A 23535-nucleotide genomic window follows, 5' to 3' on the forward strand; every position below is an offset into this window, starting at 1 on the left:
GCCATGAGCAAGGCAGCCCCCTTCCCACCTTGTGCCCCTCACCTGTAAGCTGTTGGGCTACCAGGAGCAGGAGGAAGAGAGGGGCCTGGAAGCCCGGTGTCATGGTGGTGGTGAACCGGGTGGGGAGGGGCAGAGCAGTGTCCAGAACGCGCTGCGTGTGAGGTGGGGCGGTCACAGGCACCTGCCGCTTTATACCGGTCCCTGGCCCGCCCTAGGCTCGGCCAAAGCAGGTGACAGGGGACAAAACCCCGCCCCTCCCCCCTTCCCTACCTCCTGCTTCCGCCTCCTCCCCAGTCATTCCTGGCCCCTCAGGTGGGAAACCTGGGCTCCAGCCACTCAAGCCTCTGACAACCTGTTTGTTCTCCAAGTGGTCTCCTTCTTTCACCAACCACTCCCTGGCTCCAGAAGGCGGTGAAGGGTGGGGGGAATCAAGGCCCTGGGTCTCCCAGGCTCTCGGTTTTAGCCTCAGGGCGACAACCAAGGCGAGAAAAGGGTCAGAGGAAGTGGGCTAGGTCAGGCTCCTGGACAGCAGGCCGAGGAAGCTCGCCCTCACGTCCCTCACCGCGCTGCCACTCTCACTGCACCCCTCGAAGCCCCGCTGTGGGGGCTGGGGAGGAACGAGAAGCCTCGAGAAAGGGTGGGCTGGTGCCCCTTTTGGACCCCCGCCCCCCGCCCCTTCCCGGAGCCGCCGCTCCTCGCCCTGTCCCAGCCGCTCCCCGTCCCGGTCCGCACGCAGATCCACCGAAGCCCACAGTCCCCGCCCCTGCCGACGCGTTCAGCAGCCGGCCTTCCCGCCTCGGCTTTCTCCCGAGGAGGGGGCGAGGGAAGAAAGTTCCACTTCACGCTCCACGGGACCGCAGGGTCATTCCGGCCCGGTCCTCCGCCAGGCGGCGGGCCGGGCTCTCCCGCCCCCTGGCGGCCCCCGGGAGCCTGGCGGCCGCGCGCGACAACGCAGGGACGCCCGGGTCGCGGGAGGGGCCGGAGCGGGGGGGTGGGGGGGGGGGGGGGTGGGCGCGCGGAGCCCCGGCGCGCAGGGACGCGCCGCTCCGTGGGCGGAGGGGCGGACCGCCACGGGGACCCCGGGGCGCGTGGGGGCGGAGTCCGGAGGAGATGGCGCTCGGGGGTGGGGTCCCGAGGTACCGGGAAGGGGCACCGAGGTGTACGGGAGAGGACAGCGGAATGCGGGAGGGGACACGGGGCAGGTTAATGACGCGTTTACGAGGCAGAGACTAGGTGGGGCAACAGAATGGTATTTGGGGCCCAGAGCTATCGTGGGGAGCACAGTGCAGTTGGGGGAGGCAGGCACGTGGTGGTGACCAGGGGACTGTACGTGAGGGGGGGATGGCAGGGGAGAGGTACGAAGGGCAGAAACGTTCGGGCGCGGGCAGGTATTTGGGGCACAGCGCACGTGGAGCGCGGGGTCGGGCTCCCTCCGGAGGTTACATCCCCCAGTTGCGTCCGCATTAGGAGCAGTTCTCGGTCGCAGCGAGTAGACTGGACAAGGGACTTTGGTAACACTTCGGTGCGCGGGGCTGGAGGGAAGCCGGGCGGCAGGCGCGGGGGCGCGGAAGCCCCCCACCCGCCCGCGGGGGACGGCGCAAGCATCTAAGTGGGCGGTCCCCAAACGTCTGCCCCGGCGTTGCCAGGCAACAGCCATTCAGTCCGGTTGCTGGGACACGCGTCGCCATGGCGACGGCTCCGCGCCACGCACTCCGAGTATTTAAAGAGCAAGCGCGCGCAACGGCTGGGTGTCGGAAAGCGGCTTTCCGGGCCACCGCGGTCTCCCCCCGGCACCCCCCCCACCGTCCGCTCCCCCCTCGTCCAGGCGCCAAGTCTCTGGCATCCAGGGTGGACCCAACTCCCCGGCGCGACTCCGGTTCTGGGGCTGGTCCGGCTGCAGGCGGTGCGGAGCGGGATCCCGGGCCCCGGGCGGGCGGGAGGGACGGGACGCGGTGCAGTGTTGTTCCTTCCCCCGCCAATATTGCACTCGTCCCGGCCTCCGGCCCCCCCGGCCCCCCGGCCTCCCCCTCGCCCCGAGCGGGCCAGCTCCAGCCCTCCTCTCGATCGGGACGACCTAAGATAGACTGGAGTGTCGCCGCTGCCACCGTGAGTAAGTGGGGCTGGGAGGGCTTTAGCCGTCTTCGGACTAGCCCCTCATCCTTCACCTACCCCAGTCCAGCACCTTCCCTCCTCCACCCGGCCCCACACACAGCCAAACTGCTGCAGATCTCCAGCTTTCATCCTACCAGCCCCCTTCCTCACCCCCTCAGGTTCCTTCCTGCTCCCCACACTATCCCAGAAAATCCCTAAAATAAGCAACATGCACTAGCTTAGAAAACCACTGGAACTTTATGGCAATGTGGTGTTATCTTTCCTGGGGTTAGTGCCTGAGAAAAATATCCCTTGAAAGCTTCCCAACTCCTGAACAGTGGGGTCCCACCCCTCTGGGGCTAAACTCCTGTGGGTGCCAGAGGGGGGGGGGGTCTGTGTTTGGCTGAACTGCTGCAGATTAGACCCCAGCGTCTCCAGGATGGACCCCAAGGCCAGAGGGTCTAAAATCAGGATTCTGAATCTGGTGGCCACCTCTTCACACTCTTCCCTGGAGCAGCTGCCTCCGGAACGGCTCAAAATCCTCGGGCACGGTGTCTGAGGAGGCAGAAATGATGACGGTCAGAAGATAGGACTCTCCCACGAGGGCGTCGGAAAGGTCAGGCTGATCTCAGTCTGGAGTCTCACCATTGCATCGGTATTGGAGATTGGACCAAATGATGTTTTCCTGGGAGAAGCAGAATACACCAAGACGCCCTCCCCGCATGGCTGTATCAATGATCACCCCAGAATCCGCCACTAGCTGAGGACCCTCGTAGAGCTTCACCCTGTCCAGGATAGGTGTCCATGGTGCTAGGATGCCAGTGGGCACTGGGCCATCAAGCCCAGGCCCCTGCTCATCCCCAACCCCCCTGGAGCTCACCGGGCCAGAGGGAGAGAACGAAAGGAGGGAGAGGGAAGAAGGAAAGGGGAGGGACACGGGTGCTCTTCTCAGGCCTGGGGCCCCTGCCTCTTTGTCCGCCCCCTTTGCATCTCAAAGCACCAGCCACATTCCAAGCGAGGATTGGGTTGCCATGACAATGAGCACAAAGGGCTGGGGGGTGAAGTCACCCGCTTCCCAGGCTCTAGTCCACCCTCCCTCATCCCCTGCCCTGGCACCCTGCAGCCCCAGGCACCTTAAAGGGGAACCAACCCAAGTCCGTGGACCCTGGGCTCTTGCATTTCCCCTCCCTTCCCTGTCATCCCCACCAACTAGGAAATGCACAGGGGTGCACACAGCACTGAACTGAGAAGTCTTAGCCCTGCTACTAAGAAGTGTGCAGTCTAGGCCTCGGTTCACTCTTCTGTAAATGACGACCCCTTCCGGGTCAGACACTGTGATGGGGCGGCTTCTGGGATGTACCAGAAGGGGCTGGATGTGATGGGCCTCTCCAAAGACTGGCCTGTGGTTTAGAGGCTCCCAGAGATGCCCTCACTTTACAGAGGGGAAAACAGAGCTCGGACGAGGAAGGACTCGCCCGACATCACCTATAGGTCCTAGGTCGCACCAGCACCAGGGCCCAGGCTGCCTGAGGCGGAGCAGGGCTGAGGTGGGACATGTGCGGCGGGAGGGGAGAGGGAGAAGTGGTCCCGGTCCCAGCCCATGGCACCGAGGAGTGGAGCAGAGGGGAGCAGAGGGGCCGTCACTGGTGAGTCCCAGCCAAAGGTGAGCGGAGCCTGGCCTGGGTCCCTCAGGAGGGCTCGCCCCTCCCTCACCGGATGTAGCCCACTTGAGGCCGGTGCAGCAGCTGCCAGCGGTAGGAGGTCTTGTCACGCCAGCCCACGTTTCGTGGGTCCGTCCACAGCAGTCGCACCTGATCAGGGGTGTGGCCAGTGTGCCACAGGGCATTCCGGAGGTGCTCACCTGGGCCGGACACTGACGTCACTGCCTGGAGGGTATTGGCAAAGATGTTGGATCACCCACAGGACCCAGACCGCAGGCTGGGAGGTGCAGGTGGAGAAGGAAGGCAAGGTGGGCGGGAGAGCGTTCTGGAGTCCCGGGGAGCCAACCTCCAGGCCAGGCGGCTGAGAAAGAGGCTCCCCACTCAGGCAGTGGAGAAGCCCTGGGGCCAGCTCAGGGAGGCTTTGGGGAAGGGCCCTGGACTGGGGCTCCGGGCAGCCGCAGACCTTGAGCTGCAGCCCCGGCTGAGCAACAGCCCGGAAAGGTGTGGCCTGCCAGTAGGTCTGCTCCGTCTGCTTCCACATGACCACGTAGAAGCGGCCGCTGTCTTGATAGCTGAAGAGAAAGCCTGCGTAGTCATCATCAGTCACCGTGTTCACGTGGAAGGTGCCTTCAAAGTCCACACCATTGAAGGCTGTATATCCTGGGGGGCAGGTGGGGTCAAGGTCAGGGCAGCAAAGCCACCATCGGCCCACGGCGGACTCAGGGTGGGAAGGGATGCCTGTGACATGTATGGCCAGCTTGGCCCCCACCCTCTGACCCTGTGGGATTCCTCCATGTGGAAAGGATCAAACTGGGTGCCCCATACATACCAACTGCCAGGCCGGGGTCACTGTTCATGGTCTGAACGATTTCCATGCCCTGGGGGTGTGCAGTGAAGAGGAAAGCCCTGTTCCGGGTACGCGGCCCCACCTGGTAGTCTGGTCTGAAAGCACCTGCCCAGCCCACTGCCCAAGTACCTGGTTGAGCACGACCCAGTTTGGATCAATCTGAGCATCACCCTCAGGATCCAAGACGACAGTCTGATAGGCCCGGAAGTCTGTGAGGGTCACCTCTGCACTCTCAGGGCACACGTCCAGGGGGTCGACCACTGCATCATTGTCAAAGTCATCCTCACACACGTCCCCAACACCATTGCCTGGGCAGAGCGGGGCCAGGTGCTCAGGAAGGCCTGGCCGTGGCCTCCAGACAAGACTACCCCCCGTCGGGCTTTGTCTTCCTGGCTTCTCCCCAGCAGCACCTGCCTCCTCTCCCTGGGCAGGGCCCCCTCCAGTGCAATCCTTTGTGGGACCCCAGCCTCACCGTCTGAGTCCTTCTGATTGGGATTGGGTACCAGGCGACAGTTATCAGGACCAGGAGGCACGTAGTCTGGGACCCCGTCATTGTCATCGTCCCCATCACACTCATCTCCAAGTCCGTCATTGTCTGAGTCCAGCTGAGAGCTGTTTGGCAGCTGTGGGCAGTTGTCCTTGGTGTCCTGATGTCCATCCCCATCGCTGCCCAGAACAGGCACCAAGTAAAGGCTCTAAAAGTACCACATCCATGCCCTCTCTTCTGCTCAGAAGTCTGGGGTGTGCCCTGCAGTCAGCCAGGTGAGGCGAACGTCCAGCAGCAGGAGTGGAGGCTAGACTAGGGGAGTGACTTCCTGCTCAACAGTAGTGGAGAATCAAAGCTTAACCGTACAGGAAACAGAGAATGTACTGCAGGAAAGTAAAGGAACCCCGGGAGGACCGTCCGTCTCTTGGCCCACCCTACCTGTCCTCGTTGGTGTCACAGACATCCCCTACCAGGTCGCTGTCTGCATCTGTCTGAGAGAGGGGGGCCGTTCTCACCATCTCCTGATAACTGAAGACGATGGCCAGACGCTTCCCATGGGAAGGGCTGGGGCCTCACCCCCAGGCCCTCCCGCTCCCTGCCCTCCCCACCCCTGTACCTGCGTAGGATTGCTCATCTCAGGACAGCTATCACAGGCATCTCCCACCCCGTCCTCATCCCTGTCTGTCTGCAGGGGGTTGGGGACTTTAGGGCAATTGTCCAATCCGTTGGGGATGCCTGCAAGACGTGCAGGGGGCACAGGCCTGTGAGTACAGCAGGTGGCGCTCTTCCAGAGCTCATCTCCCGCTAGGACAGCTGGGTGGGGAATCGCCCGTGCCCTCTGGCCTGCTCCTGCCCCCTGCCTCACATTCCCAGGGCACTCTGTCCACCCAGGCCTCCCCCTGTGGCCGTCAGACTGCCCAACTGCCCTTTCTTCCCACCGGCACCCAAATCCACACGGGCCTCCCAGTCCCCAGCCCCAGCGGCACCGTCCCCATCCACATCGTTGTCACACGCGTCCCCTTCCCCGTTGCCGTCCGTGTCCTTCTGGTCATTGTTGGGAACGTTGGGGCAGTTGTCACAGGCATCCCCGAACGAATCTGTATCAGAGTTTTGCTGGTCCTTGTTGGGGAAGAGCCGGCAGTTGTCCTGAGGTGAGAGGAAGAGTCAGGCCTCCCTGGCCACCTAGCCCTCACCTCGTCCCGTGCACGTGTCTGCAGTCACCACGACGTGCCGGCCCGCCCACCCGCCCTCCACGGAATCCACCTTGTCCTGGCACAGGGTTTATGCCTCCCTAACTGAGCACTGAGGTCCTGCAGAGCCGCCAAGGACCAAGGGGGGACAGGGTTATGGGACAAGGCATGGAGGGGAGCAGAGGAGCTGAAAGGGACAGGACTGCCAGGAGCCACCTCGACATTCTTGATCCCATCCCCATCGGCATCATCATCACACTGGTCCCCCACGCCATCGTTATCAGCATCTTCCTGCCCAGAGTTGGGTGTCAAAAGGCAATTGTCCTAAAGGTCAGGGGAGGAAGAGGCAGGATGGGTTGTGGCCTGCCCCAGCCTGCGCGCTCACCACTGCCCGCCTGCCCCAGGCTGCCCCCCCCCCCCGCTCCAGCCTGGGCACCCACCCCAGCCTGCCTGCCCCAGCCTGGGCACCCACCCCTGCCCCAGCCTGCCCCCGCTGCCCCGCCCCAGCCTGGGCACCCACCCCAGCCTAGGCGCTCACTCCTGCCCCAGCCTGCCTGCCTGCCCGCCTGCCCCACACCTGCTTGCAGTGTTTGTTGTTGTCCATGCATGGCAGGGCCTGGTCCGGGTAGCCATCGATGTCTGTGTCGGTCCCACACACATTCCCATTCCCGGCCCAGCCCACGTTACACTGGGCAACGGGAAGGGTAGGAATGAGGGCCAGGGCCGGCTCCTCACACCCCAGCCTTTTCCTGCTCCAGCCCCCATTCTCACCAACCAGTTCCTGGGCCCCTTCCCATGTGGGCCCCCATCCCAGGCCTTAAGCGGAGTCTCCCCTTCCCCCCCAAGCCCCAGGCCTAGCTCACCGCGCAGGACACTGCCCCGTTGCGTTCGAAGAGACAGTGCGCGTGGACGTGGCAGGGGCTGTGGGCTGGGCTGTGGCAGGTGCGGGCTGGGAGGCAGCCCTGGCTCTGGTTGCCTAGGAAGCCCAGGCGACAGGGGCCACACTTGAAGGAGCCCTAAGAACAGGGAAGCAGTGTCTCAGGGAGGAGGGTCAGCCCGCCGGGCACCCCGGACCGGGGCTGTCCTGCCCGAGGGGTGCAGAGTGGGCACTCCCAGCCTGAAGCCAGCTCGGGCAGTCATCGCCTTTGGGCTCTCCTGGCAGCCTTTCGAGGTGTATCTCAGCCCCAGTTTTCAAGTGAGGACTGACCCTCAGGAGACCTGCTAACGGTCACGGTAAGAAGCAGAACCAGGATTCCAAACCAGTGTGCCACGTCTGTGTGGCCTGCCCTAGGGAAGGAGGAGGGGGAGCAGCAGGCCTGAAGCGGGGTTCGCACACCCCAGCACTCCCGACACACTCCGGGCACTCGGCTCACCACAGTATTGGTGCAGATGGAGTTTGGGTCACAGCCACCGTTGTTCCCATCGTTGCATTCGTCCACATCATGGCAGACCTGAAGGGGCAGACTCTAGGTGGAACCGGACCTACGGCGGGTCCCCTCCAGCAAAGCCAGCGCACCCGCCCAGAGCCCCAGCCCATTTATCACAAGGACCCCGTGTCCAGCCCGTTAGCCCCTGGGCCCCGCAAGGCCAAGAACTCGTCTCCACGCTCCACTCGGCCTGACCTGTTTGCTGGCGCGGGCATAGTCGATGCCCACACCGGACACCCGGGTGCCTCTGTAGCCTCGAGGACAGGCTTCACAGTGGAAGCCGGGCACGGTGTTGATGCAGCTGGCCCCAGGGAAGCAAGGGTCAGTGTGAGCGCACTGCGGGACGAAGGAGGGGGTGGTCAGGCCCTTGCCTGTGCTCTCCCCACCTGGCCCCACTGCCCTCCCCCCCCCACCCCCGGGCCTCCACGTGGCCCTCCCCCGACGTGGCCCTCGGTCTGCGCCACGACCCTCGTGCCCTCCTTCCTCACCTCTCTTCCTGTCTCCCACCGTCCTAAAGCCCGGGCTCCTCTCATCCTGGCTGACACCCACCCCACCTCCTTGGCCTCTCCTCACTCTCCGTGCCCTCGCAGGCTACCCTCCCCCACCTCATTGACGTCAGCGCAGTGGGTGCCGTTGCCCTGCAGGCCAGGGGGGCAGGGCCCGCAGCGGTAGCCAGGGTACTCGTACACTTCCATGCAGTCCACGCCTCGGAAGCAGGGGTTGGGGCTGCAGTGGGAACGCTGCTCGTGGAAGCCTGAGGGGTGGGCACGGTCAGAGCCACCCAGAGGTGGCCGTGCCAATCCCCGGAAGTGGAGCCCGAAGCCACGGGGTGGGGACCACGGGGATGCCACCTGGCGCCCACCCCCCTCTCCCACTCACCGCACACCTGACACTCCATGATGGTGTTTCGGATCAGAGACATTTCCTTCACCTGGTGGACAGAAGAACGGGGACAAGCCAGCTCCTCGCACCCACCACCCCATCCCAGAGCCAGTGCCGCCCCCTCCACCAGCGTGCTCAAACCTGGTCTCGGATATCATCGCGCAGCTCCACCAGGATCTGGTTGAAGAGAGTGAGCTGGGTGACCAGCGCCTTGGTCTGCTCACCTGCCAGAGCCCCGGGTGCAGAGAAGCTCAGAACTGGGCCACAGCCCTGGTCCCTCTTTGGGGTAGTAAGCCAATTCCTGCCCCTGCTGCCCACCCTGCCTTTAAACCCCACCCCTCTCCTGGCCAAAGAGGACTTTGTTTCAGGCCGCTGCCCAAGCCCTGGACCTCCTCCCCAGCCTCTCGCCCCTCCCCCCTCCTTGTGGCCTGCTCACCTAGGATGGAGTGGAGTGCGTTGGTCACTGGAGAGGAGAAAACACAGAGGGTAGAGACGTGAAGAGGGCCAGGCCGGTGAGGAGGAGGAAGGAAAAGAGGGGCAGGAACAAAGGCCTAGAGGAGTCTTGGAAGAAGGACGGGCAGTTGGATGGTAGGAGGGCAGAGGTGACGGGCAGGCAGCACCAGCTCTCCCCACTGGGTGAGGGACCCTCCAAGGGGGTTGCCTCACAGTCAAAACCCAGATCCTCCTGGTTCCCAGGCCTAGAAGCAGCAGAAGGGATCCAAGTGAGAGGTGACCCAGAGCAGGGCCAGGCCCCCAGTCCACTCCATTTCCGCTCCAGCCCCCCTACCAAGCTTCTGGGAGAAGTGGGCATTTTGTTTAGGTAAGAACCTCTGAACATCCTTGTCAGAGACACCAGGCAGATGGACAATGCTCAGACTGCTGGTGGGTGACAGCCTCCCACGAAAGCTAAGAAAGACCCAAGACCCTTCCCTGGGTCACCAAGACCAAGCAGTTAACTTTCTCACCCCCACACGGAGAGCTTGGGAGTTCTATTCTTCTCCTCGATCGCTCTATTTTCCCAGCCACCGTGGGAGGCGGGGCCACCTGAACAGGGAGACTTTTCGAGCCACGCCTCCTGGGATGGCTGTAACTTTTGGAGATCACAGAGCCAGAGGCAAAGGAGATTGGGGGTAACAGGGTCAGAAGCCCCAGAAAATGAGTGAGCCAAAGCAATGAGCGTTAAGGGGAAGACAAGGAGATGAGAACCAACAAAGACCACAGGAAGTGATTTGGGGTCCAGAACGTCAGCTCCGTGTTACCTGCACTGTGGATGGACTCGTCCCCCTGGAATGGACACTCACTCAGGGCTCCCACCCGGGCCATGGACCCGCCCAGAATCATTTTCATAGATTCCACGAAGCCCTGGGTGGGGGGGACAGGAGCAGAGTAGGGTGGGAAAATCCATCAGCTCCTCCTCCCCCTGCTGCTGCAAAATGCATCTGCAGGAACTCGGGGGCCCTCCCGCCCTGCTCACCTGCATCCTCAAATACGCCTTCTGTCCAGTCCGGATCTCCAGCCCATCGACCTCCGCTGGAGGAATGGGGGCTAGCGCAGGGAGGCCAGCATGCTGGTCTCCCAGTTTGCAGTCCACATAGAGCTGCAGGGCAGGGCTGGGTCGGGCAGGGCCGCGGAGACGCAGGAGAGCCGTGTGTGTGCGCCCGTCGGCCAGGCCTGCTTGCTGGAGGCTCACCGCATGCGCTCTGCTGTCCTCTCGCTGGTACCGCACCAGGACTGCCCGGGAGGGGAGGTCAGTGCGGGCCCTGCCCCCCGCCCCGTCTCCCAGCTGAGCCTCGAGTCACTCTTCTGGACGGCATGCCCATCAGCCCCTAGGCAGCTATGTATCTCTCGCCACCTTGTATGTGATGGGCACGCAACAGACGCCTTTCAAACCGGTTCAGAGACAAGGACGTCCTTAGTCTTCAGTCACTCTGTCCCTTGCTAGGGTGGCAGCTGGTTCTGTACCCACGGGACTGCCGGGGATCTGAGGGGCTGCTGAATGCCCTTGCTGGGACACGTAGACATGCCTCTCCCTCCCCCAGGCAGCCCCAAGTACAAAACCCCCTCCCTACAAGTATTAGGCCTCACTCTCTTGTTTGGGTACCTGGCCTCCTGAGGCACCTCCTAAGCACCCCATTCCAGGCGCCCCTGGTGCCTGAGCACAGCCGGATGGGTCCATGGGCCCCCACGGAGCCCAAGGAGAATTAAGAGGGATATGGGAGTGGGGACGAGGGAAAGTGCTCAAGGGATCATCGCTGCAGGAAAGGAGATGCCCACCAGTCACCTTTGTTAATTTTGCCCACAACTGAGGCCTCCAGCCATCGTGTGTTGTCCTGGCGAGAGTAGAGGCCAAAGAGGACCCCACCCTGCTTGGGGGGCAGGCGGAAGGTGGACAAGAGGTAGATGTCTCCAGCAGTGAGCAGGGCTGCCCGGATCTTCTCTGCTACAGCTGTCATCTGCCGAGACTCGCCCACAGTCAGCAGGTCAATCACTGGCCAGGCAAGGATTACCAAGGTCAGAGAGAGGGGTCAAATGCCAAGGCCTGCCCTTTCCCCTGAGCCCTCAGGGGCGGAGCATCCTTCATCACTACCCCCCACCCCCGCCCCCAGGCAGCGTTAGTCACCTTCTTGAAATTCAATCCTTGCTGCTATCAGAAGACTAGGCGTTGTGCCTTCCTTTCCCTCAATATTGCCTACTGCCACCCTCTGGAACCCGAAGGCCTGAGCCTCTCGGAAATACGGAAACAGCGCCCGGCACAACTGAGATGCGCCCACCAGGTGGCGCAAGGGAGCCACTGTGCTGATCCCACGCAGAAGTAGCACCTGGTGCCCACAGCGCAGAAATGGAAAAGCAGTTTCTCTTTACGGGGCTGGTTTGGCTCATTCCACACCCGAACGCCCCTCCTCCCATCCTGGGGGCTCAGCACACACACTCTGGATGAGAAGAGCTGCCCACTGAGGGCTCCGACCCTCGTACTGTCTGCCTCTCCCCCACGGGAAGGTAGGACCCAGCTCCTCTGCCTCCCGTGTCCTGGCCAGTCTGTGGTTTCCCCTCCAGCCAGTAATGAATCCGTGCCTCTGTCATCTGCTCCAGCTACCTCTCCCACACCCACAGGCCCATCCCACAGCCAGACCTCCGGGAGAGCCCAGACCTCTCGGTCCCCACCCCCACCCTGTCCTGGGGCAGCCAGGAGCCCAGCGGGTGAAGAAGCCCACCTTTGCACTGCTCTCCCAGATCCTGGGCTGCCTGCGGATGCTCAGACACCAACCCAGCCGGGGCAGCCCTAGCATCCAGCTCCTGAGTCCTCTGCCCCGGCCTCACGCTGACCCTGGCCAGTTCCTACTCACCCACCACCCTCTGGTGTTCACTCCTCCGTCTATGGCCCTAATTTCACCAATTCTTCCCTCCTGGTCAATTTCAGGACTCTCCCCTGGCCCACATGTTTCCTGCTACTCGGCTGGGGGCAAACGGGGAGGAGGCCCAGCGGGGTCTAAGAGGATGGAGACAGGCTTACCCTGCAGGTCCTGACTGGCAGATGCGAAAGTGCAAAGGAGGAGAAGAGCCAGGGCCCCTCGAAGTTCCTGCGTCTCCATGCCGCTCAGCTGGCTCACTACCCCTGGCAGGCAGGCGGCTGGGAGGGGAAAAGGCTAGGCGGAGAGAGCAGGAGCGGGGGGCGGAGGGACTGGAAGGGGGAGGTGAAGGGGGGGGGGCCATCAGGCGGGTGAGGGGGGGCTGAAACAAAGAGCTGCCAATCAGCCCGGAGGCATCCCCAGCCCTGGGAACCAGGGGCACTGGGGAAGAGTCTGGAGGCCTCCCTGCCTCCTGCCTCTCCCTAACGGTCCTCCCTCCCAGGTGCCTCCCTCCCTCCTGGCATCTCGCTGCTGGGGGCCACTACCGAACGCTACTGTTTTCTGTAAGTTACAGTCGGGGAAGGCAGGAACCCCAGGCAGGGGCAGTGCCAGACAGTGGGCATTATTCCACAACTGGCATCAGAGGATGCCAAGGGAGTGGTGCAAACTGGCTTGCTATCGTGCCCAGGGGATGCCCACATGGCTTGAACTTCGCTGCTCTGACGAAGCAAGTGCTCCTTATTGGGGCGGGGGTCCCCTGACACGTGCCTCATTCCTGGGAAAACGTGGAGGCCCCTGCTAGGAACTGGAGGGCCAGCCTAACACAGCGGCCAGTGAAGGGGTTGGACGGAAGGAATCGGGAACGAGGAAAGGGCCAGCAGGGCCGGGAGTAAGCCAGGGGGCAGGCGAGGGGCCGGGGCCAACAGGGAACACATGGGGTACTGGCGGGCAGGCCGTGACCCGGATGAAGCGGAGGGGCGCCTCGGTTCCCGTTACCCCGGCAACGGCCGCGAGCCCCACCCCCTCCCCCCACCCAGGCCCCAGCCCGACCCGGCTACGGCCGCCGCCGCCCCTGTTTTGTTTCCATGGCGACAGGCGGCGCGGGGCGGGCTCCAAACATAACGCGCTGTGGAAAACATGCGGCTCGGGGGACCCCCCCGCGGCCCCTGCTCCGGGCCGAGCCCCGCGGGGCCCGGGCGCAGCCCAGACCGCGTGCAGGGCTGCGAGAAACCCCAGAGCCGGCCCGGGCGCGCGAGACCCGCTTCGCCGGGACCCGCCGCGCCCTCGGGGGCCCGGGGCTCCCCGCAGCCGGGGCGCCCAGCCTCCGCGAGGAGGGCCCGGCCGAGAACCCTTCCCCCCTTCGGGACCCGCCTCTGGAGCCGGCGGCGGCCGCCCTCCCCAGAAGCCCTCGGCTCCGCCCCGCGCCGCCCCGCCCCGCCTCGGAGCTCGCTCCGGCCCCCGCCTCCGGCGGCCCGAGGGGCGGGGCGGGTGGAGGGGGCCGCGCGCGGCCGGGCGGAAGCGCGAGGGGAGGTGCTTCCGGGACAGAGGGCGCGCAAGATGGCGGCGCCCATGGAGCTGTTCTGCTGGTCGGGGGGCTGGGGGCTACCGTCAGTGGATCTGGACAGCCTGGCCGTGCTGGTGAGGGGTGGCGCCACTGCCCTCTGCTGCGCTCTGGAGGCCTGGGCGGGGGGGGACCGAACTGGCCGATCGTCCGGATTTTGCCAGGGCGCCTCAGCGCGGGAGCACTGGGGGAAACTGAGGCAATCAAAGACTGTGCCTGGCCCATATGGGCTCGGTGCCCTATGGCTTAACAGCCTAGGTTTCGTGCAGCCGCAGCAAGAGGCCTGGTTGGGGGTTCAGGAAATGGGTCGTAAGTCCTTGCTCATCCACTTACTGGCTATGTGACCTTGGGGCGATCCCTTCTCGTCTCTGAGCGCTGCTTCTTCATCTGGGGTTTACTGAGCCCGGACGACCTCCGGGCTCTCGGGCTCGGCACTCCTGTCTTCTCAGCCTCCCTTTCCTCCTCCTCACTGAGCAGCGTTTACTGAGCTTATTTATTGAGCCAAAAGGCTTACCGCCAGGCTCTGTGGAAAGAGCTTTGCAGTCAGAAAGACTAGTTCATTCATTCACTCATCCTTCATTTAATAAGCACGTATCAGGCCTCTTCCAAATACCGCACATTGGCACGCAAAGATGAGTAAGACTTAGATTCTCCCCTGCAGTTGTTTGCAGAACGGCAGACATGTTAGCAAATGAAAGTAATGTGTTCGGGTGCTAAGGTTTAAGTAGGAACAGGCCACAGAGACTCCCAGAGAAGGACATGGTCAGTGCTTCCAAGGAAGGGGATGTACTGGTTGGGAGGAACTTAGGAGGCTATGTGTACATCAGGTAGATGGCAGGAGAGGGGACAGAGGGGAGGCTTTGAGTGGCAGACCTGGCCACACTCTCTCAGCCCTGTGTTGCCCATTGTAAAATGGCAACCATAACGCCCACCTCTTCTTCTGTGAGGCAGGTACTAAGCGTAGCACAAAAGGAATTCAACAGATGTTACTTCTCTTCCTGATCCCCTCTGGGGGCCTCTCTGCCTTCTGCTTCCTTCCCTGCAGACCTATGCCAGATTTACTGGTGCCCCACTCAAGGTGCACAAGATCACCAACCCCTGGCAGAGCCCTTCAGGTACCCCATGTTCCTAGGGGGGTGAGGAAGGGGTGGAGCAGGAGACGGACAGGAATGTGGTGTAAATCCATATGGATAGGCAGCTAAGGGTCTGGTGGGCGTCCTTTTTTCTCAATGTCAGGAACTCTGCCTGCCCTCCGGACCAGTCATGGAGAGGTCATCTCGGTACCACACAAAATCATCACCCACCTTCGAAAAGAGGTAGGTGGCTCGGGAAGGAGGGCTGCCAGTGAGAGTGGTTCAGTCATTTCAGTGCAACACACCTTTATTGATAAATGTCGAGCTAGATGCAGGAGACCCAGAGCTTCAAGGAACACGTAGTCCGATGGGAGAGACACACCCAGAGCTGCTGAGAGCAGTAAAGCACTAGGCCAGGCATGAAGCTGGGGAGCTGGGGAGGCATCTCGAGGCACAGTGCCTTTTGCCTGCTGGGCAGGGAGGGAGAGGTGAACGGGCTGATGACACAGGGAAGGGAAAGGAGGGCAGAAGAGAACATCTGGCTCAGACGAGGCCCTCAAAGGTGGCTCCTGTCCTTCTCACAGGACTAGGTTGGGCTGGATATGGGGCTTAGGATGGACAAGGCTTCAAGCCAGCGTGGGGAAGTGGAGGGAGTGTTACAAGAGAACTAGGGATACCTTGACTGTGCTCTTCCCCCTGTCCTTGACTGTGTGACCTTGGGCAAGTTCTTTCACCTCTCAGAGCTTTAAGTTCCTTGTTTGTGAAAGGAGGGGGCTTAGGATCTTCCCAATGGCTCCTCATTCATGGGAACACTTGTCAGAAGTGGGGCCTCTTCTTCATTTCTGCTTTCCAAAGGGTGGAGGAGCTGGGGAATTCAGTGGAGGCTTGGGAGGCATGGAGAGAGGGGATCCAGGTAGAATGCAAAGTTCCTGGCAGGGACTGGGCCACTGCCCTGATTCCTTACGTATGAGCACAGCTTTTGCAGTTTCCAGAGTGTTCTCCTAACACAGCCACATTGAGAGAAGATTCTACAGGGGAGAATCTGAGGCTCAGAGAGATTTTTTTTTTAAGGATCATGTTCCAGAGGTTATGTGGGGACAAAACTTGCTCAGGATGTGGAGAGGGTTGCTGAGGACCAGACACTGGAGCCTACAAAGGTGTGGCAGGCTGAGAGCTGGGGTACGGTTAGAATGTGTGTGGTGGCGCCCGGGCCATGGAATGAAATAGAAGAAATAGCCCTGGGCATTGAGAGAACAAGCCAAGGGGCCCTGGGCATGAGGAAGGCGTCGCCTAGTTCCTGGGGCATGGACTGAGGCCCACACGGCATCTGAGCTCCGCTCTGCCAGCCGTGTGGTGCCTGGACTGGGGAAGTTCCTGTTAGAAAGTCGCCGTCAGCAGGCATGCTGCCAGCTTTCTGTGGAGGCTCCGGGAGCTGCTCCTGGTTTGCGGCTGGGCCTGCCTTTCTCCCCACAGTGGGCGCCCGACCTTGATGGCCAGCAGGCTCTGAGGCCCAGGCTTTCCGCCAACAGCAACAGGCTACTGAACGGGCCCAGGCAAGGGGGCCTCAGCAGGAAAAGCTGCTTGCTCTACCTCTGCTACACTCAGAGGCCGTGAGGGTAGCACCAGACAGGATGCCTCCCTCCTTGGGGACGTGCCCTGGAGCCTCCTGGTGTCCGCCTCACGGGCATCTCCTCCACAGAAGTACAACGCTGATTATGATCTGTCAGCCCGGCAAGGGGCAGACACGTTGGCCTTCATGTCCCTGCTGGAGGAGAAGCTGCTCCCGGTGCTGGTGAGTGCGCCCAGACCTCCCAGCGTTCGTGGCCAGTAAGGGGGGGGTGGGGGGGTCATGGACACACTCACACACACGGAGGCCAGGGGCAGCACGGAAGCCCACCCTAAGTCAGGCAGCTGCACTGACTCAGACCTGCTTCCTCCTTCCTACCTCCCCAATCCAGATACATACTTTTTGGGTAGACACCAAGAACTATGTGGAAGTGACCCGGAAGTGGTACGCGGAGGCCATGCCCTTTCCCCTGAACTTCTTCCTTCCCGGCCGCATGCAGCGGCAGTTCATGGAGCGGCTGCAGCTGCTGGGCGGGAAGCACAGGCCTGAGAACGAGGAAGAGCTGGAGAAGGAGGTACCTCTGGGGCAGGGGGCTGCTGTAGGAGAGGAGCCCCAAAGACGATGGTCAGGAATGGGGCTGCCCAGGCCGGGAGGTGGCTCTGTTCCCGCAGCCACGAGCCTGCCTTGTGTCCTCCCTACAGCTGTACCAAGAGGCTCGGGAGTGCCTGACCCTGCTCTCCCAGCGCCTGGGCTCTCAGAAGTTCTTCTTCGGAGATGCGTGAGTCTGTCTCCGGGAAAGATAGGTGGTTTGGGAGAAGATACGGGTTCCGGTGTCGCCGCAGGGACTGGGGTGGCTCAGGCGCCGGACGAGAGGTCCTTGGGACAGACACTGGGCCTGATGACAGTGGGGCTGTGTGTGAGGTGGGAGGGCTGCCAGGCATAGGGGGGGCCCACAGGGCTGCGGGGCGCTCAATGTGCCCTTTATGCAGCCCCGGGATAGAGTCCCATTCAGGGCCAGGCTGGCGCCGCCTGGGGAGCCCTCCCCACGCCAGGTCCAGAACCGGGTGTCCTCTCCTCCCCTGGGGGCCCTCTGCTGCCAGAGCCCACCTCCCAGGGCCCGCTCTTCCTCCCACTCTGTCCCCACCCCTTCTGCCACAGTCTCTCCTCCTGCCCTCTCTCTCTGCTCCAGCCCCGCCTCCCTGGACGCCTTTGTCTTCAGCTACTTGGCCCTGCTGCTGCAGGCCAAGCTGCCCAGCGGGAAGCTGCAGGCCCACCTGCGGGGGCTGCAGAACCTCTGCGCCTACTGCACACACATCCTCAGCCTCTACTTCCCCTGGGATGGAGGTAAGGGGCAGACGGGGGAAGGGGTGGGCACCAGCCCTGGGGAAAGTGGGCAGGAGGCCAGGAACTAGCCCCCCACCCCCACCTTCCTTCCTTGTTCCTCAGCTGAGGTGCCACCCCCACGCCAGACACCGGTGGGCCCGGAGACTGAGGAGGAACCGTACCGGCGCCGGAACCAGATCCTCTCTGTGCTGGCGGGCCTGGCAGCCATGGCGGGCTACGCCTTGCTCAGTGGCATTGTCTCTATCCAACGGGCAACGCCTGCTCGGGCCCCGGGTGCACGGTCCCTGAGCATGGCTGAGGAGGATGAAGAGGAGTGACTTGTCCTCACGCCCCCGGGACTGAGTTTTCTACTGTCGTACATTCCAGAGGCCCCCGTGTTGCCCCACTGCCAGTACGGCTGGAAGTGGGGTGCCACTCCCGTAATAAACCTGTCCACGCTGACGGAATCAGACACTCTCTTCCTTAAGGGGCCACCGTCCTTCCTGGCCGCTGTGCAGGGGGCCGTGTGGGGCCCAGCCTCCCTCATGTCCTCCTTTCCTCAGCCGCCCCCCACCCCCAGCTTGTGTTTGTCCAGACGGTGAGCTCACCCTGGGCCCCAGCCCAGTTTCCACGGAGCCGGCACACAGCACGGGGGTGGGGCCGCTGGGGCTGCCCTGTCCTCTCCCGAGGGGCCTCCAGCCCCCGGCCCCGGCCAGGGGGAGTGAGTCACCCAAACCGCTGCTCCCCGGCTTACGTCACCTACGCTCCCCCCGGCCCCCCTAGAGCCTCCTCAGCCACACACAGCACGTGAGCCGACTCTGTCCCTTTAATGCCCACGCCGAGCCCGAGCCCGGGCCGGGCCGTCACTGGCGGCGCCACAGGTAGGTGTGGATGGAGTAGCCCGGGGACAGCGTCTCCACAAAGCCCACGCCAGGGTCCTCGATGGTGAGAGGCACGTCCTCGGGGGAGCTGGCGAAGGGGGGAGGAGAAGCTGAGCACCCGGCCTGCCGAGGCTGCCGTCCGGCCCCCGCTCTCCGGCCCCCCCGCCCCCGGCCCTGCCGCCCTCACCGGTTGAGCACCACCACGACCGCAGAGCCGTCGGGACGGGTCAGGGCCACGGCGTCCAAGCCGTTCTTCTCGCTGGCCAGCAGCCCCACTCTCTGGGAGCCCTCCGGAATGAACTTGCTGAGGTGGGAACAGGCGCGGTCAGGCCGGGGCCCGCTCCCTTCTCACTCAGCTGAGAAGTCACTGTCCCCCTGCCCACCCCCAGAGCCCCGGCCAAAGCTGCGCCCTCACTTCCCATCCCCAGCGTCCGCTGACGCACCTGCTCACTTCCTGCGGGGGGTGGGGGGGCCACGGTGCCTCCCCCCGGTGCCCACCCCCCGGGGGGCGCTGTAGGCCCATGCACGAGATGCCAGGCCTGGTGTGGGCCAGGGGGCCCACCCTCTACTCACCTGAAGTGGCCGAGGTGATAGAACATGGGCTGTTTGTAAAACGTGTCTTTGGTGATGTCGACGATGATGGGGCTGTCCACAAAGTTGCGCACCCAGTTGGGCCCCCCTTCCAGGTTCAGGGCAAGGTTCCAGTCGGTCCAGCCAGCCACATGGTAGAGGAGGTTCTGCGGTGGGAGCAGAGCAGAGACAAAGGCTCCACGTAGGGTCCCCAGACGATGTCGTTACGGGTTGTGTGAGGAAGACAGGTGACGGGGTGCCCCGCCCCGTGATGGGTGCTCTATACCCTCAGTACTGGGGGGGGGGTGGAGGTGGGGGCGGGGTGGTGAGGATGGAAGCATCGGAAGAGAAGCTGAGAAACTGAGGCAGGTGGGGTGCGCCCGTCTGGGAGGGAAGGCGTGAGAGGGAATCGCGAGATCCCAAAACTTGCCCCAAAGAGCAAGTAAGCAGGGGACGGTTGGCGAAGAGGCCTTCCCTTGCTGAGACCAAGAGGGTCTGCGGTGGTGTGCCCGGTGGGGGCGCTGGGGGCTCACCGTGATGATGCTATGGCTGTACTGTCCCCCTCGGTCCCAGGAACCCAGGCGCACACTCTGCTCCCAGAACTTGGAGCCCACACAGGCCTCGGAGGCGAAGAGCATGGTGTTGGGGAACAGGCGGTGCGTCTCCCCCAGGGTGGCTTTGGCTGGAGCCAGAAAGTCCAGGTACCAGTGTACGGCAACGCCACAGACGTACTTAGCCGCATCCGGGTCCGCCAGCACCTTTACCAGGAAGGGCAAAGGGGACAGGGGCCACTGAACCTGGGCCCTGCACAGAAGGTTCTGGAAGTAGCACCAGGCCCTGAGAAATGGGCAGTGCGGTGCAGGCAACTAGAGGGGCTTCAGGTGACAACCCTGGGGACCCCTGGGGCCCTGGAGATCCAGAGGAGGTCAGCACCCCAGGGGAGCCACCTGGGCACCTGGCTCTAGGCCAGGGAATTCTGGGAACCAAGAGTTGGGGCAGGGAAGACACTCTGGGCGCCAGCCACCTGGATGCCAGATTTGGGGGTCACCGGGATACTCCTGGAGGCCCTGGCCTTACCACCTGGGCCCAGTGAGGTAGCAGCAAGCGCTGGTCATCCAGGATGAGCAGACAGATGTTGTGGTGCATACTGTTGGCAAGGGCAGGACCCAGGTCCCGGGCGATGAAGTCTCGCTGGTGTTCGGGGGTGAAGCCCAGGCACTGGAAGGGGTACCCACTGAGCAGCCCTGCAGAGGGCTCGTTCTCCGCCGTCACTGCCCAGAACCGTAAGTTGTGCTCTGCATAGGCATCCAGGAACCTGGCAGGGCAAAGGGTGTGAGCGAGCCCGGCCAAGAAAAGGAACCAAGACCCTGGGGAACAGGAGGCCCATCAAGGGGGGAAAACTGACAGGCCAAGTCTGAAAGGCCCAGAAGGTAGAAAGGTGGTCTGAGGAGTCCAGTCTGGGGGTGGCCAAGGTCCAGGGGTGGGGCAGAGACGAGGGTGTCCAAGAGGGGAGCTGGTCCAGACCCCATGGCCTTGTAGCTCCCTTACTTCACAAAGTATCTGGCCCAGGTCTGGTGGTAGAGATCCCCGGGCCGACCCTTGAGTGACCCCTTCCCATTCACGGCCCCGTTGGTCTTCATCCACGTGGGTGATGTCCAGGGACTGGCGAACAGCGACACAGGGCGCCGGGCCAGCTCCAGGGCTTGGTGAATCAGGGGTATCTGGAGACCGTGCAGGTGAGGAGAGAGATTCCCAGAGCTGGAATACGGACAGACTGGCCCGACCAGTGCATCAGGCCTAGCCGTCGGCCCCCGCCCTGCCCCCCCCACCCCAGAACACAACAGAGCCGGGGGCAGGTTCCGCGTCTCTCCGCAGACTGCTCCGGCCTGAGGCTTCTCAGCCGGCAGGCATCGACTCCGCCAGGCCAAGTGCCCACCTTAAGCTTGACGTCCTCCTCAGGGAGGCTGAAGCCGCGTAACTCGAAGTCGTCAGGGGTATCATCGTACGTGTAGGTGCGGACGGAGAAGTCACAGCTGGCCATGGGGACCCGGATGATGTTGTACTCGATTCCTGCAGGAAGGCAAGGCCAAGACAGGAGGGTCTGGGTCAGCAGGAGAGTGTGGGACCTGGCCTGCCCCCTGCCAGTCCTAAATGATGTCCAAGGCAGGCCAAAGGGAGCCTGGGCTCCGGGGCTGGGGCCTGCAGAGCCAGGCTTTCTGAGCCTCAGCATCCCTACGCGCTCAGTGAGAGGCAGGCGGGACACTCTTACTTCACCGGGCATTGAGAGAGGACCCAAATGTCAGGGATGCGTGGAAGTCATGGTCAGCGGAAAGGTCGGGGTGCCAGTCACGCTGTCATCTTGTCCCCCTTTTCCTCACCTTCTTCAGAGAAATAGGATTTGAGCAGCAGATCCCGGGCAGGGGGTGACAGGGCGAGGATGTTGAGAGCAGCTGCATCTGTCATGGCCCCTCCAAAGCCCTTCACTTTCTGGAACGTCTGGCCTGGCTGCAGGGTCAGCAGCAGCCCTGAGAACACGCACAGGGAACGAAGGGTCTCAGTGCGCAGGGAAGAAAGTCGTGGTGGTCACTGGCATGACAGCTCCGGGGGGACCCCAGCCTGCCCTGGGGGCGGGGATGCCGTGGTCACCTGTGCCCGTGTGATTGGCCCGGATGGTCCCCAGGCTCTGCTCCATTCGGCGCCCGCTGCGCGTGCTCTCATACCGGCTGAAGGTGCCGGGGGCAGGCAGGGTCAGGGGCTCAAGAGAGTCGCAGTACGTGGCATTGCAGACACAGACCACTGAGCTGTAGCCAAAGCTTTTAGGGCTGCAGGGCCGGGCACCTGGGAGGGAAGGAGCACAAGCAGAGGCTAGGGCTACAGGACGAAGACTGAGAAGGGACACACAGGTCAGAAGGACAGACAACACGGATTTCAAAACTCCTCTCGCTGTGCCCCCACCCAAGCTTGGTCTCAGTCGCTCAGAAGGGTTTATTCCACACCCACTGGTGCTCCTGTATGCCAGAAGGGGACCAAGGACCATCAGGCAGACGGAGGCGGGGGGCTCCCTCCCCTCTCCGTGCCTCGCTTACCTGATGCCCACGATATTGCCTGAAGTAGAAGAAATCCCGTGAGGCTAGCAGCCATGATGCCTACCCTGCCCAGGGGCCGGGGACATTCCTGAGGACAGAATGACGACTGGCTAGAAGGCAAGCCCCTCTCCACGCCCAGCTGCCCTCCTGTGGGCTGGGTGCCCACAGCCTAGTCTTCCACCCTCCTTTAACAGGGCCAGAACAAGGCCCACAGACTGCTGGGTGCTGCCCACCCCAACCAGGACCCTTCTCCTCTCCTCTTCCCACCGCCTCTCCCTCCACCCCTCCCCTGCTCCATCTGCCCCTCCGTCGAAGAGCCATGATGGCCTGGGCTGGAGGAAACTGTCATTCATTGAATTCCAGGGTCCGGATGGCCAGGATTCCAGAAGCAGCGTGACAGGACCGATGGGGAGCCTGGGCCCACTCACCTCTCTGGGAGGACCTGAAAGCTCCATCACCAGGTGAGGGGACTGCACGGTTCAAACCTCAGAAGGACGGAGGATCCACTAAATAAGAACAGGGATGCAGGTACCGGCAGGAGCTATAGACCCCGAATTAGCCCTGCAGGTTGAATTCCGGCCGAATGGAGTGGATGGGTCATGTGACGACTATGGGCGGGTCACATGATACAGGAAGTGAAGCAACGGCAACCATACTTGTAAAGGGCGGCTCGCTTCCTCCTGGCTGTTGGCGATTACTCATCCTGTGAAACTGGAAGGCATGTGTGGATGACAACTTTTTTTTTTTTTTTAAGATTTTATTTATTTATTTGAGAGAGAGAGAGAGAGCACATGAGAGGGGGGAGGGTCAGAGGGAGAAGCAGACCCCCCGCCGAGCAGGGAGCCCGATGCGGGACTCGATCCAGGGACTCCAGGATCATGACCTGAGCCGAAGGCAGTCACTTAACCAACTGAGCCACCCAGGCGCCCTGAAAATAATCTTTTTTTTTTTTTTAAAGATTTTATTTATTTATTTGCGAGAGAGAATGAGAGACAGAGAGCATGAGAGGGAGGAGGGTCAGAGGGAGAAGCAGACCCCCCGCCGAGCAGGGAGCCCGATGCGGGACTCGATCCCAGGACTCCAGGACCATGACCTGAGCCGAAGGCAGTCGCCCAACCAACTGAGCCACCCAGGCGCCCCTTAATTTCTTTTGAGTACAAGTTAGCACAGGGCAAATAGATTGCTTTGGCTTTACAGAAAATTAATAAATATATGTAATCCACTGCTTTAAATTTCATGAATCTGGAAAATTTATTTAACACCATGTAAAAATTTTATTTTTTATATTGTTCTTTTTTTTTTAAGATTTTATTTATTTATTTGAGAGAGAGAATGAGAGACAGAGAGCACGAGAGGGAGGAGGGTCAAAGGGAGAAGCAGACCCCCCGCCGAGCAGGGAGCCCGATGCGGGACTCGATCCAGGGACTCCAGGATCATGACCTGAGCCGAAGGCAGTCACTTAACCAACTGAGCCACCCAGGCGCCCTGAAAATAATCTTTTTTTTTTTTTTAAAGATTTTATTTATTTATTTGAGAGAGAGA

General features: G+C 62.3%; 4 protein-coding genes across 4 annotated transcripts in view; 1 reads left to right on the forward strand and 3 right to left on the reverse strand.

The window, feature by feature from the left end:
- The window catches only part of MUC1 (mucin 1, cell surface associated), a 2992-nt gene extending 2889 nt beyond the window's left edge, over window positions 1-103 (reverse strand). Inside the window, exon 1 of the mRNA XM_035009571.1 lies at window positions 43-103. Within this exon, the coding sequence (XP_034865462.1) occupies window positions 43-103 (61 nt within the window). The remainder of the gene's footprint in view (window positions 1-42) is intronic.
- Window positions 104-2330: 2227 nt separating this feature from the next.
- THBS3 (thrombospondin 3) lies at window positions 2331-12270 on the reverse strand. The gene is made up of 23 exons (XM_035009753.1): window positions 12097-12270; window positions 10867-11073; window positions 10060-10316; window positions 9845-9947; window positions 9022-9048; window positions 8727-8809; window positions 8583-8634; window positions 8309-8457; window positions 7899-8039; window positions 7650-7727; window positions 7140-7292; window positions 6854-6964; window positions 6493-6600; window positions 6073-6232; window positions 5703-5821; window positions 5525-5577; window positions 5072-5265; window positions 4729-4907; window positions 4582-4630; window positions 4216-4412; window positions 3805-3977; window positions 2737-2876; window positions 2331-2646 (listed from the first exon to the last, which is right to left on the reverse strand). The coding sequence occupies exons 1-23, from the start codon at window positions 12173-12175 to the stop codon at window positions 2588-2590; spliced, it is 2871 nt and encodes a 956-aa protein (XP_034865644.1). The 5' UTR covers window positions 12176-12270; the 3' UTR covers window positions 2331-2587.
- A 799-nt stretch (window positions 12271-13069) lies between these two features.
- MTX1 (metaxin 1) lies at window positions 13070-17923 on the forward strand. Its single transcript, XM_035009755.1, has 9 exons — window positions 13070-13339; window positions 13436-13570; window positions 14539-14608; window positions 14730-14809; window positions 16266-16358; window positions 16525-16707; window positions 16835-16911; window positions 17323-17477; window positions 17580-17923. The coding sequence occupies exons 1-9, from the start codon at window positions 13070-13072 to the stop codon at window positions 17792-17794; spliced, it is 1278 nt and encodes a 425-aa protein (XP_034865646.1). The 3' UTR covers window positions 17795-17923.
- Window positions 17924-18264: 341 nt separating this feature from the next.
- GBA (glucosylceramidase beta) lies at window positions 18265-22594 on the reverse strand. Its single transcript, XM_035009754.1, has 11 exons — window positions 22422-22594; window positions 21994-22081; window positions 21554-21745; window positions 21286-21432; window positions 20844-20977; window positions 20456-20628; window positions 19985-20222; window positions 19441-19665; window positions 18911-19074; window positions 18525-18641; window positions 18265-18425 (listed from the first exon to the last, which is right to left on the reverse strand). Exons 1-11 carry the CDS (start codon window positions 22446-22448, stop codon window positions 18320-18322), a joined length of 1611 nt encoding a protein of 536 aa, XP_034865645.1. The 5' UTR covers window positions 22449-22594; the 3' UTR covers window positions 18265-18319.
- Window positions 22595-23535: the final 941 nt, after the last annotated feature.

This window comes from Mirounga leonina, unplaced genomic scaffold (assembly GCF_011800145.1).
Source record: "Mirounga leonina isolate KUSES-001 unplaced genomic scaffold, KU_Mleo_1.0 Mir_154, whole genome shotgun sequence".
Classification (NCBI taxonomy): domain Eukaryota; kingdom Metazoa; phylum Chordata; class Mammalia; order Carnivora; family Phocidae; genus Mirounga; species Mirounga leonina.

Coding starts and splice junctions, on each gene's coding strand:
- THBS3 (XM_035009753.1), bottom strand. CDS start 12,175: ATGGAGACGCAGGAACTTCGAGGGGCCCTGGCTCTTCTCCTCCTTTGC. Junction 8,040..8,308: donor ACTGCGCTGACGTCAATGAG/GTGGGGGAGGGT, acceptor TTCGTCCCGCAG/TGCGCTCACACTGACCCTTG. Junction 7,728..7,898: donor ATGCCCGCGCCAGCAAACAG/GTCAGGCCGAGT, acceptor CTGCCCCTTCAG/GTCTGCCATGATGTGGACGA.
- MTX1 (XM_035009755.1), top strand. CDS start 13,070: ATGCGGCTCGGGGGACCCCCCCGCGGCCCCTGCTCCGGGCCGAGCCCC. Junction 13,340..13,435: donor GGCCGCCCTCCCCAGAAGCC/CTCGGCTCCGCC, acceptor GAGGGGGCCGCG/CGCGGCCGGGCGGAAGCGCG. Junction 16,359..16,524: donor AGAAGCTGCTCCCGGTGCTG/GTGAGTGCGCCC, acceptor TCCCCAATCCAG/ATACATACTTTTTGGGTAGA.
- GBA (XM_035009754.1), bottom strand. CDS start 22,448: ATGGAGCTTTCAGGTCCTCCCAGAGAG. Junction 20,978..21,285: donor ATCCTATTTCTCTGAAGAAG/GTGAGGAAAAGG, acceptor GCCTTCCTGCAG/GAATCGAGTACAACATCATC. Junction 18,426..18,524: donor GTCGTGGTGGTGCTCAACCG/GTGAGGGCGGCA, acceptor CCCCTTCGCCAG/CTCCCCCGAGGACGTGCCTC.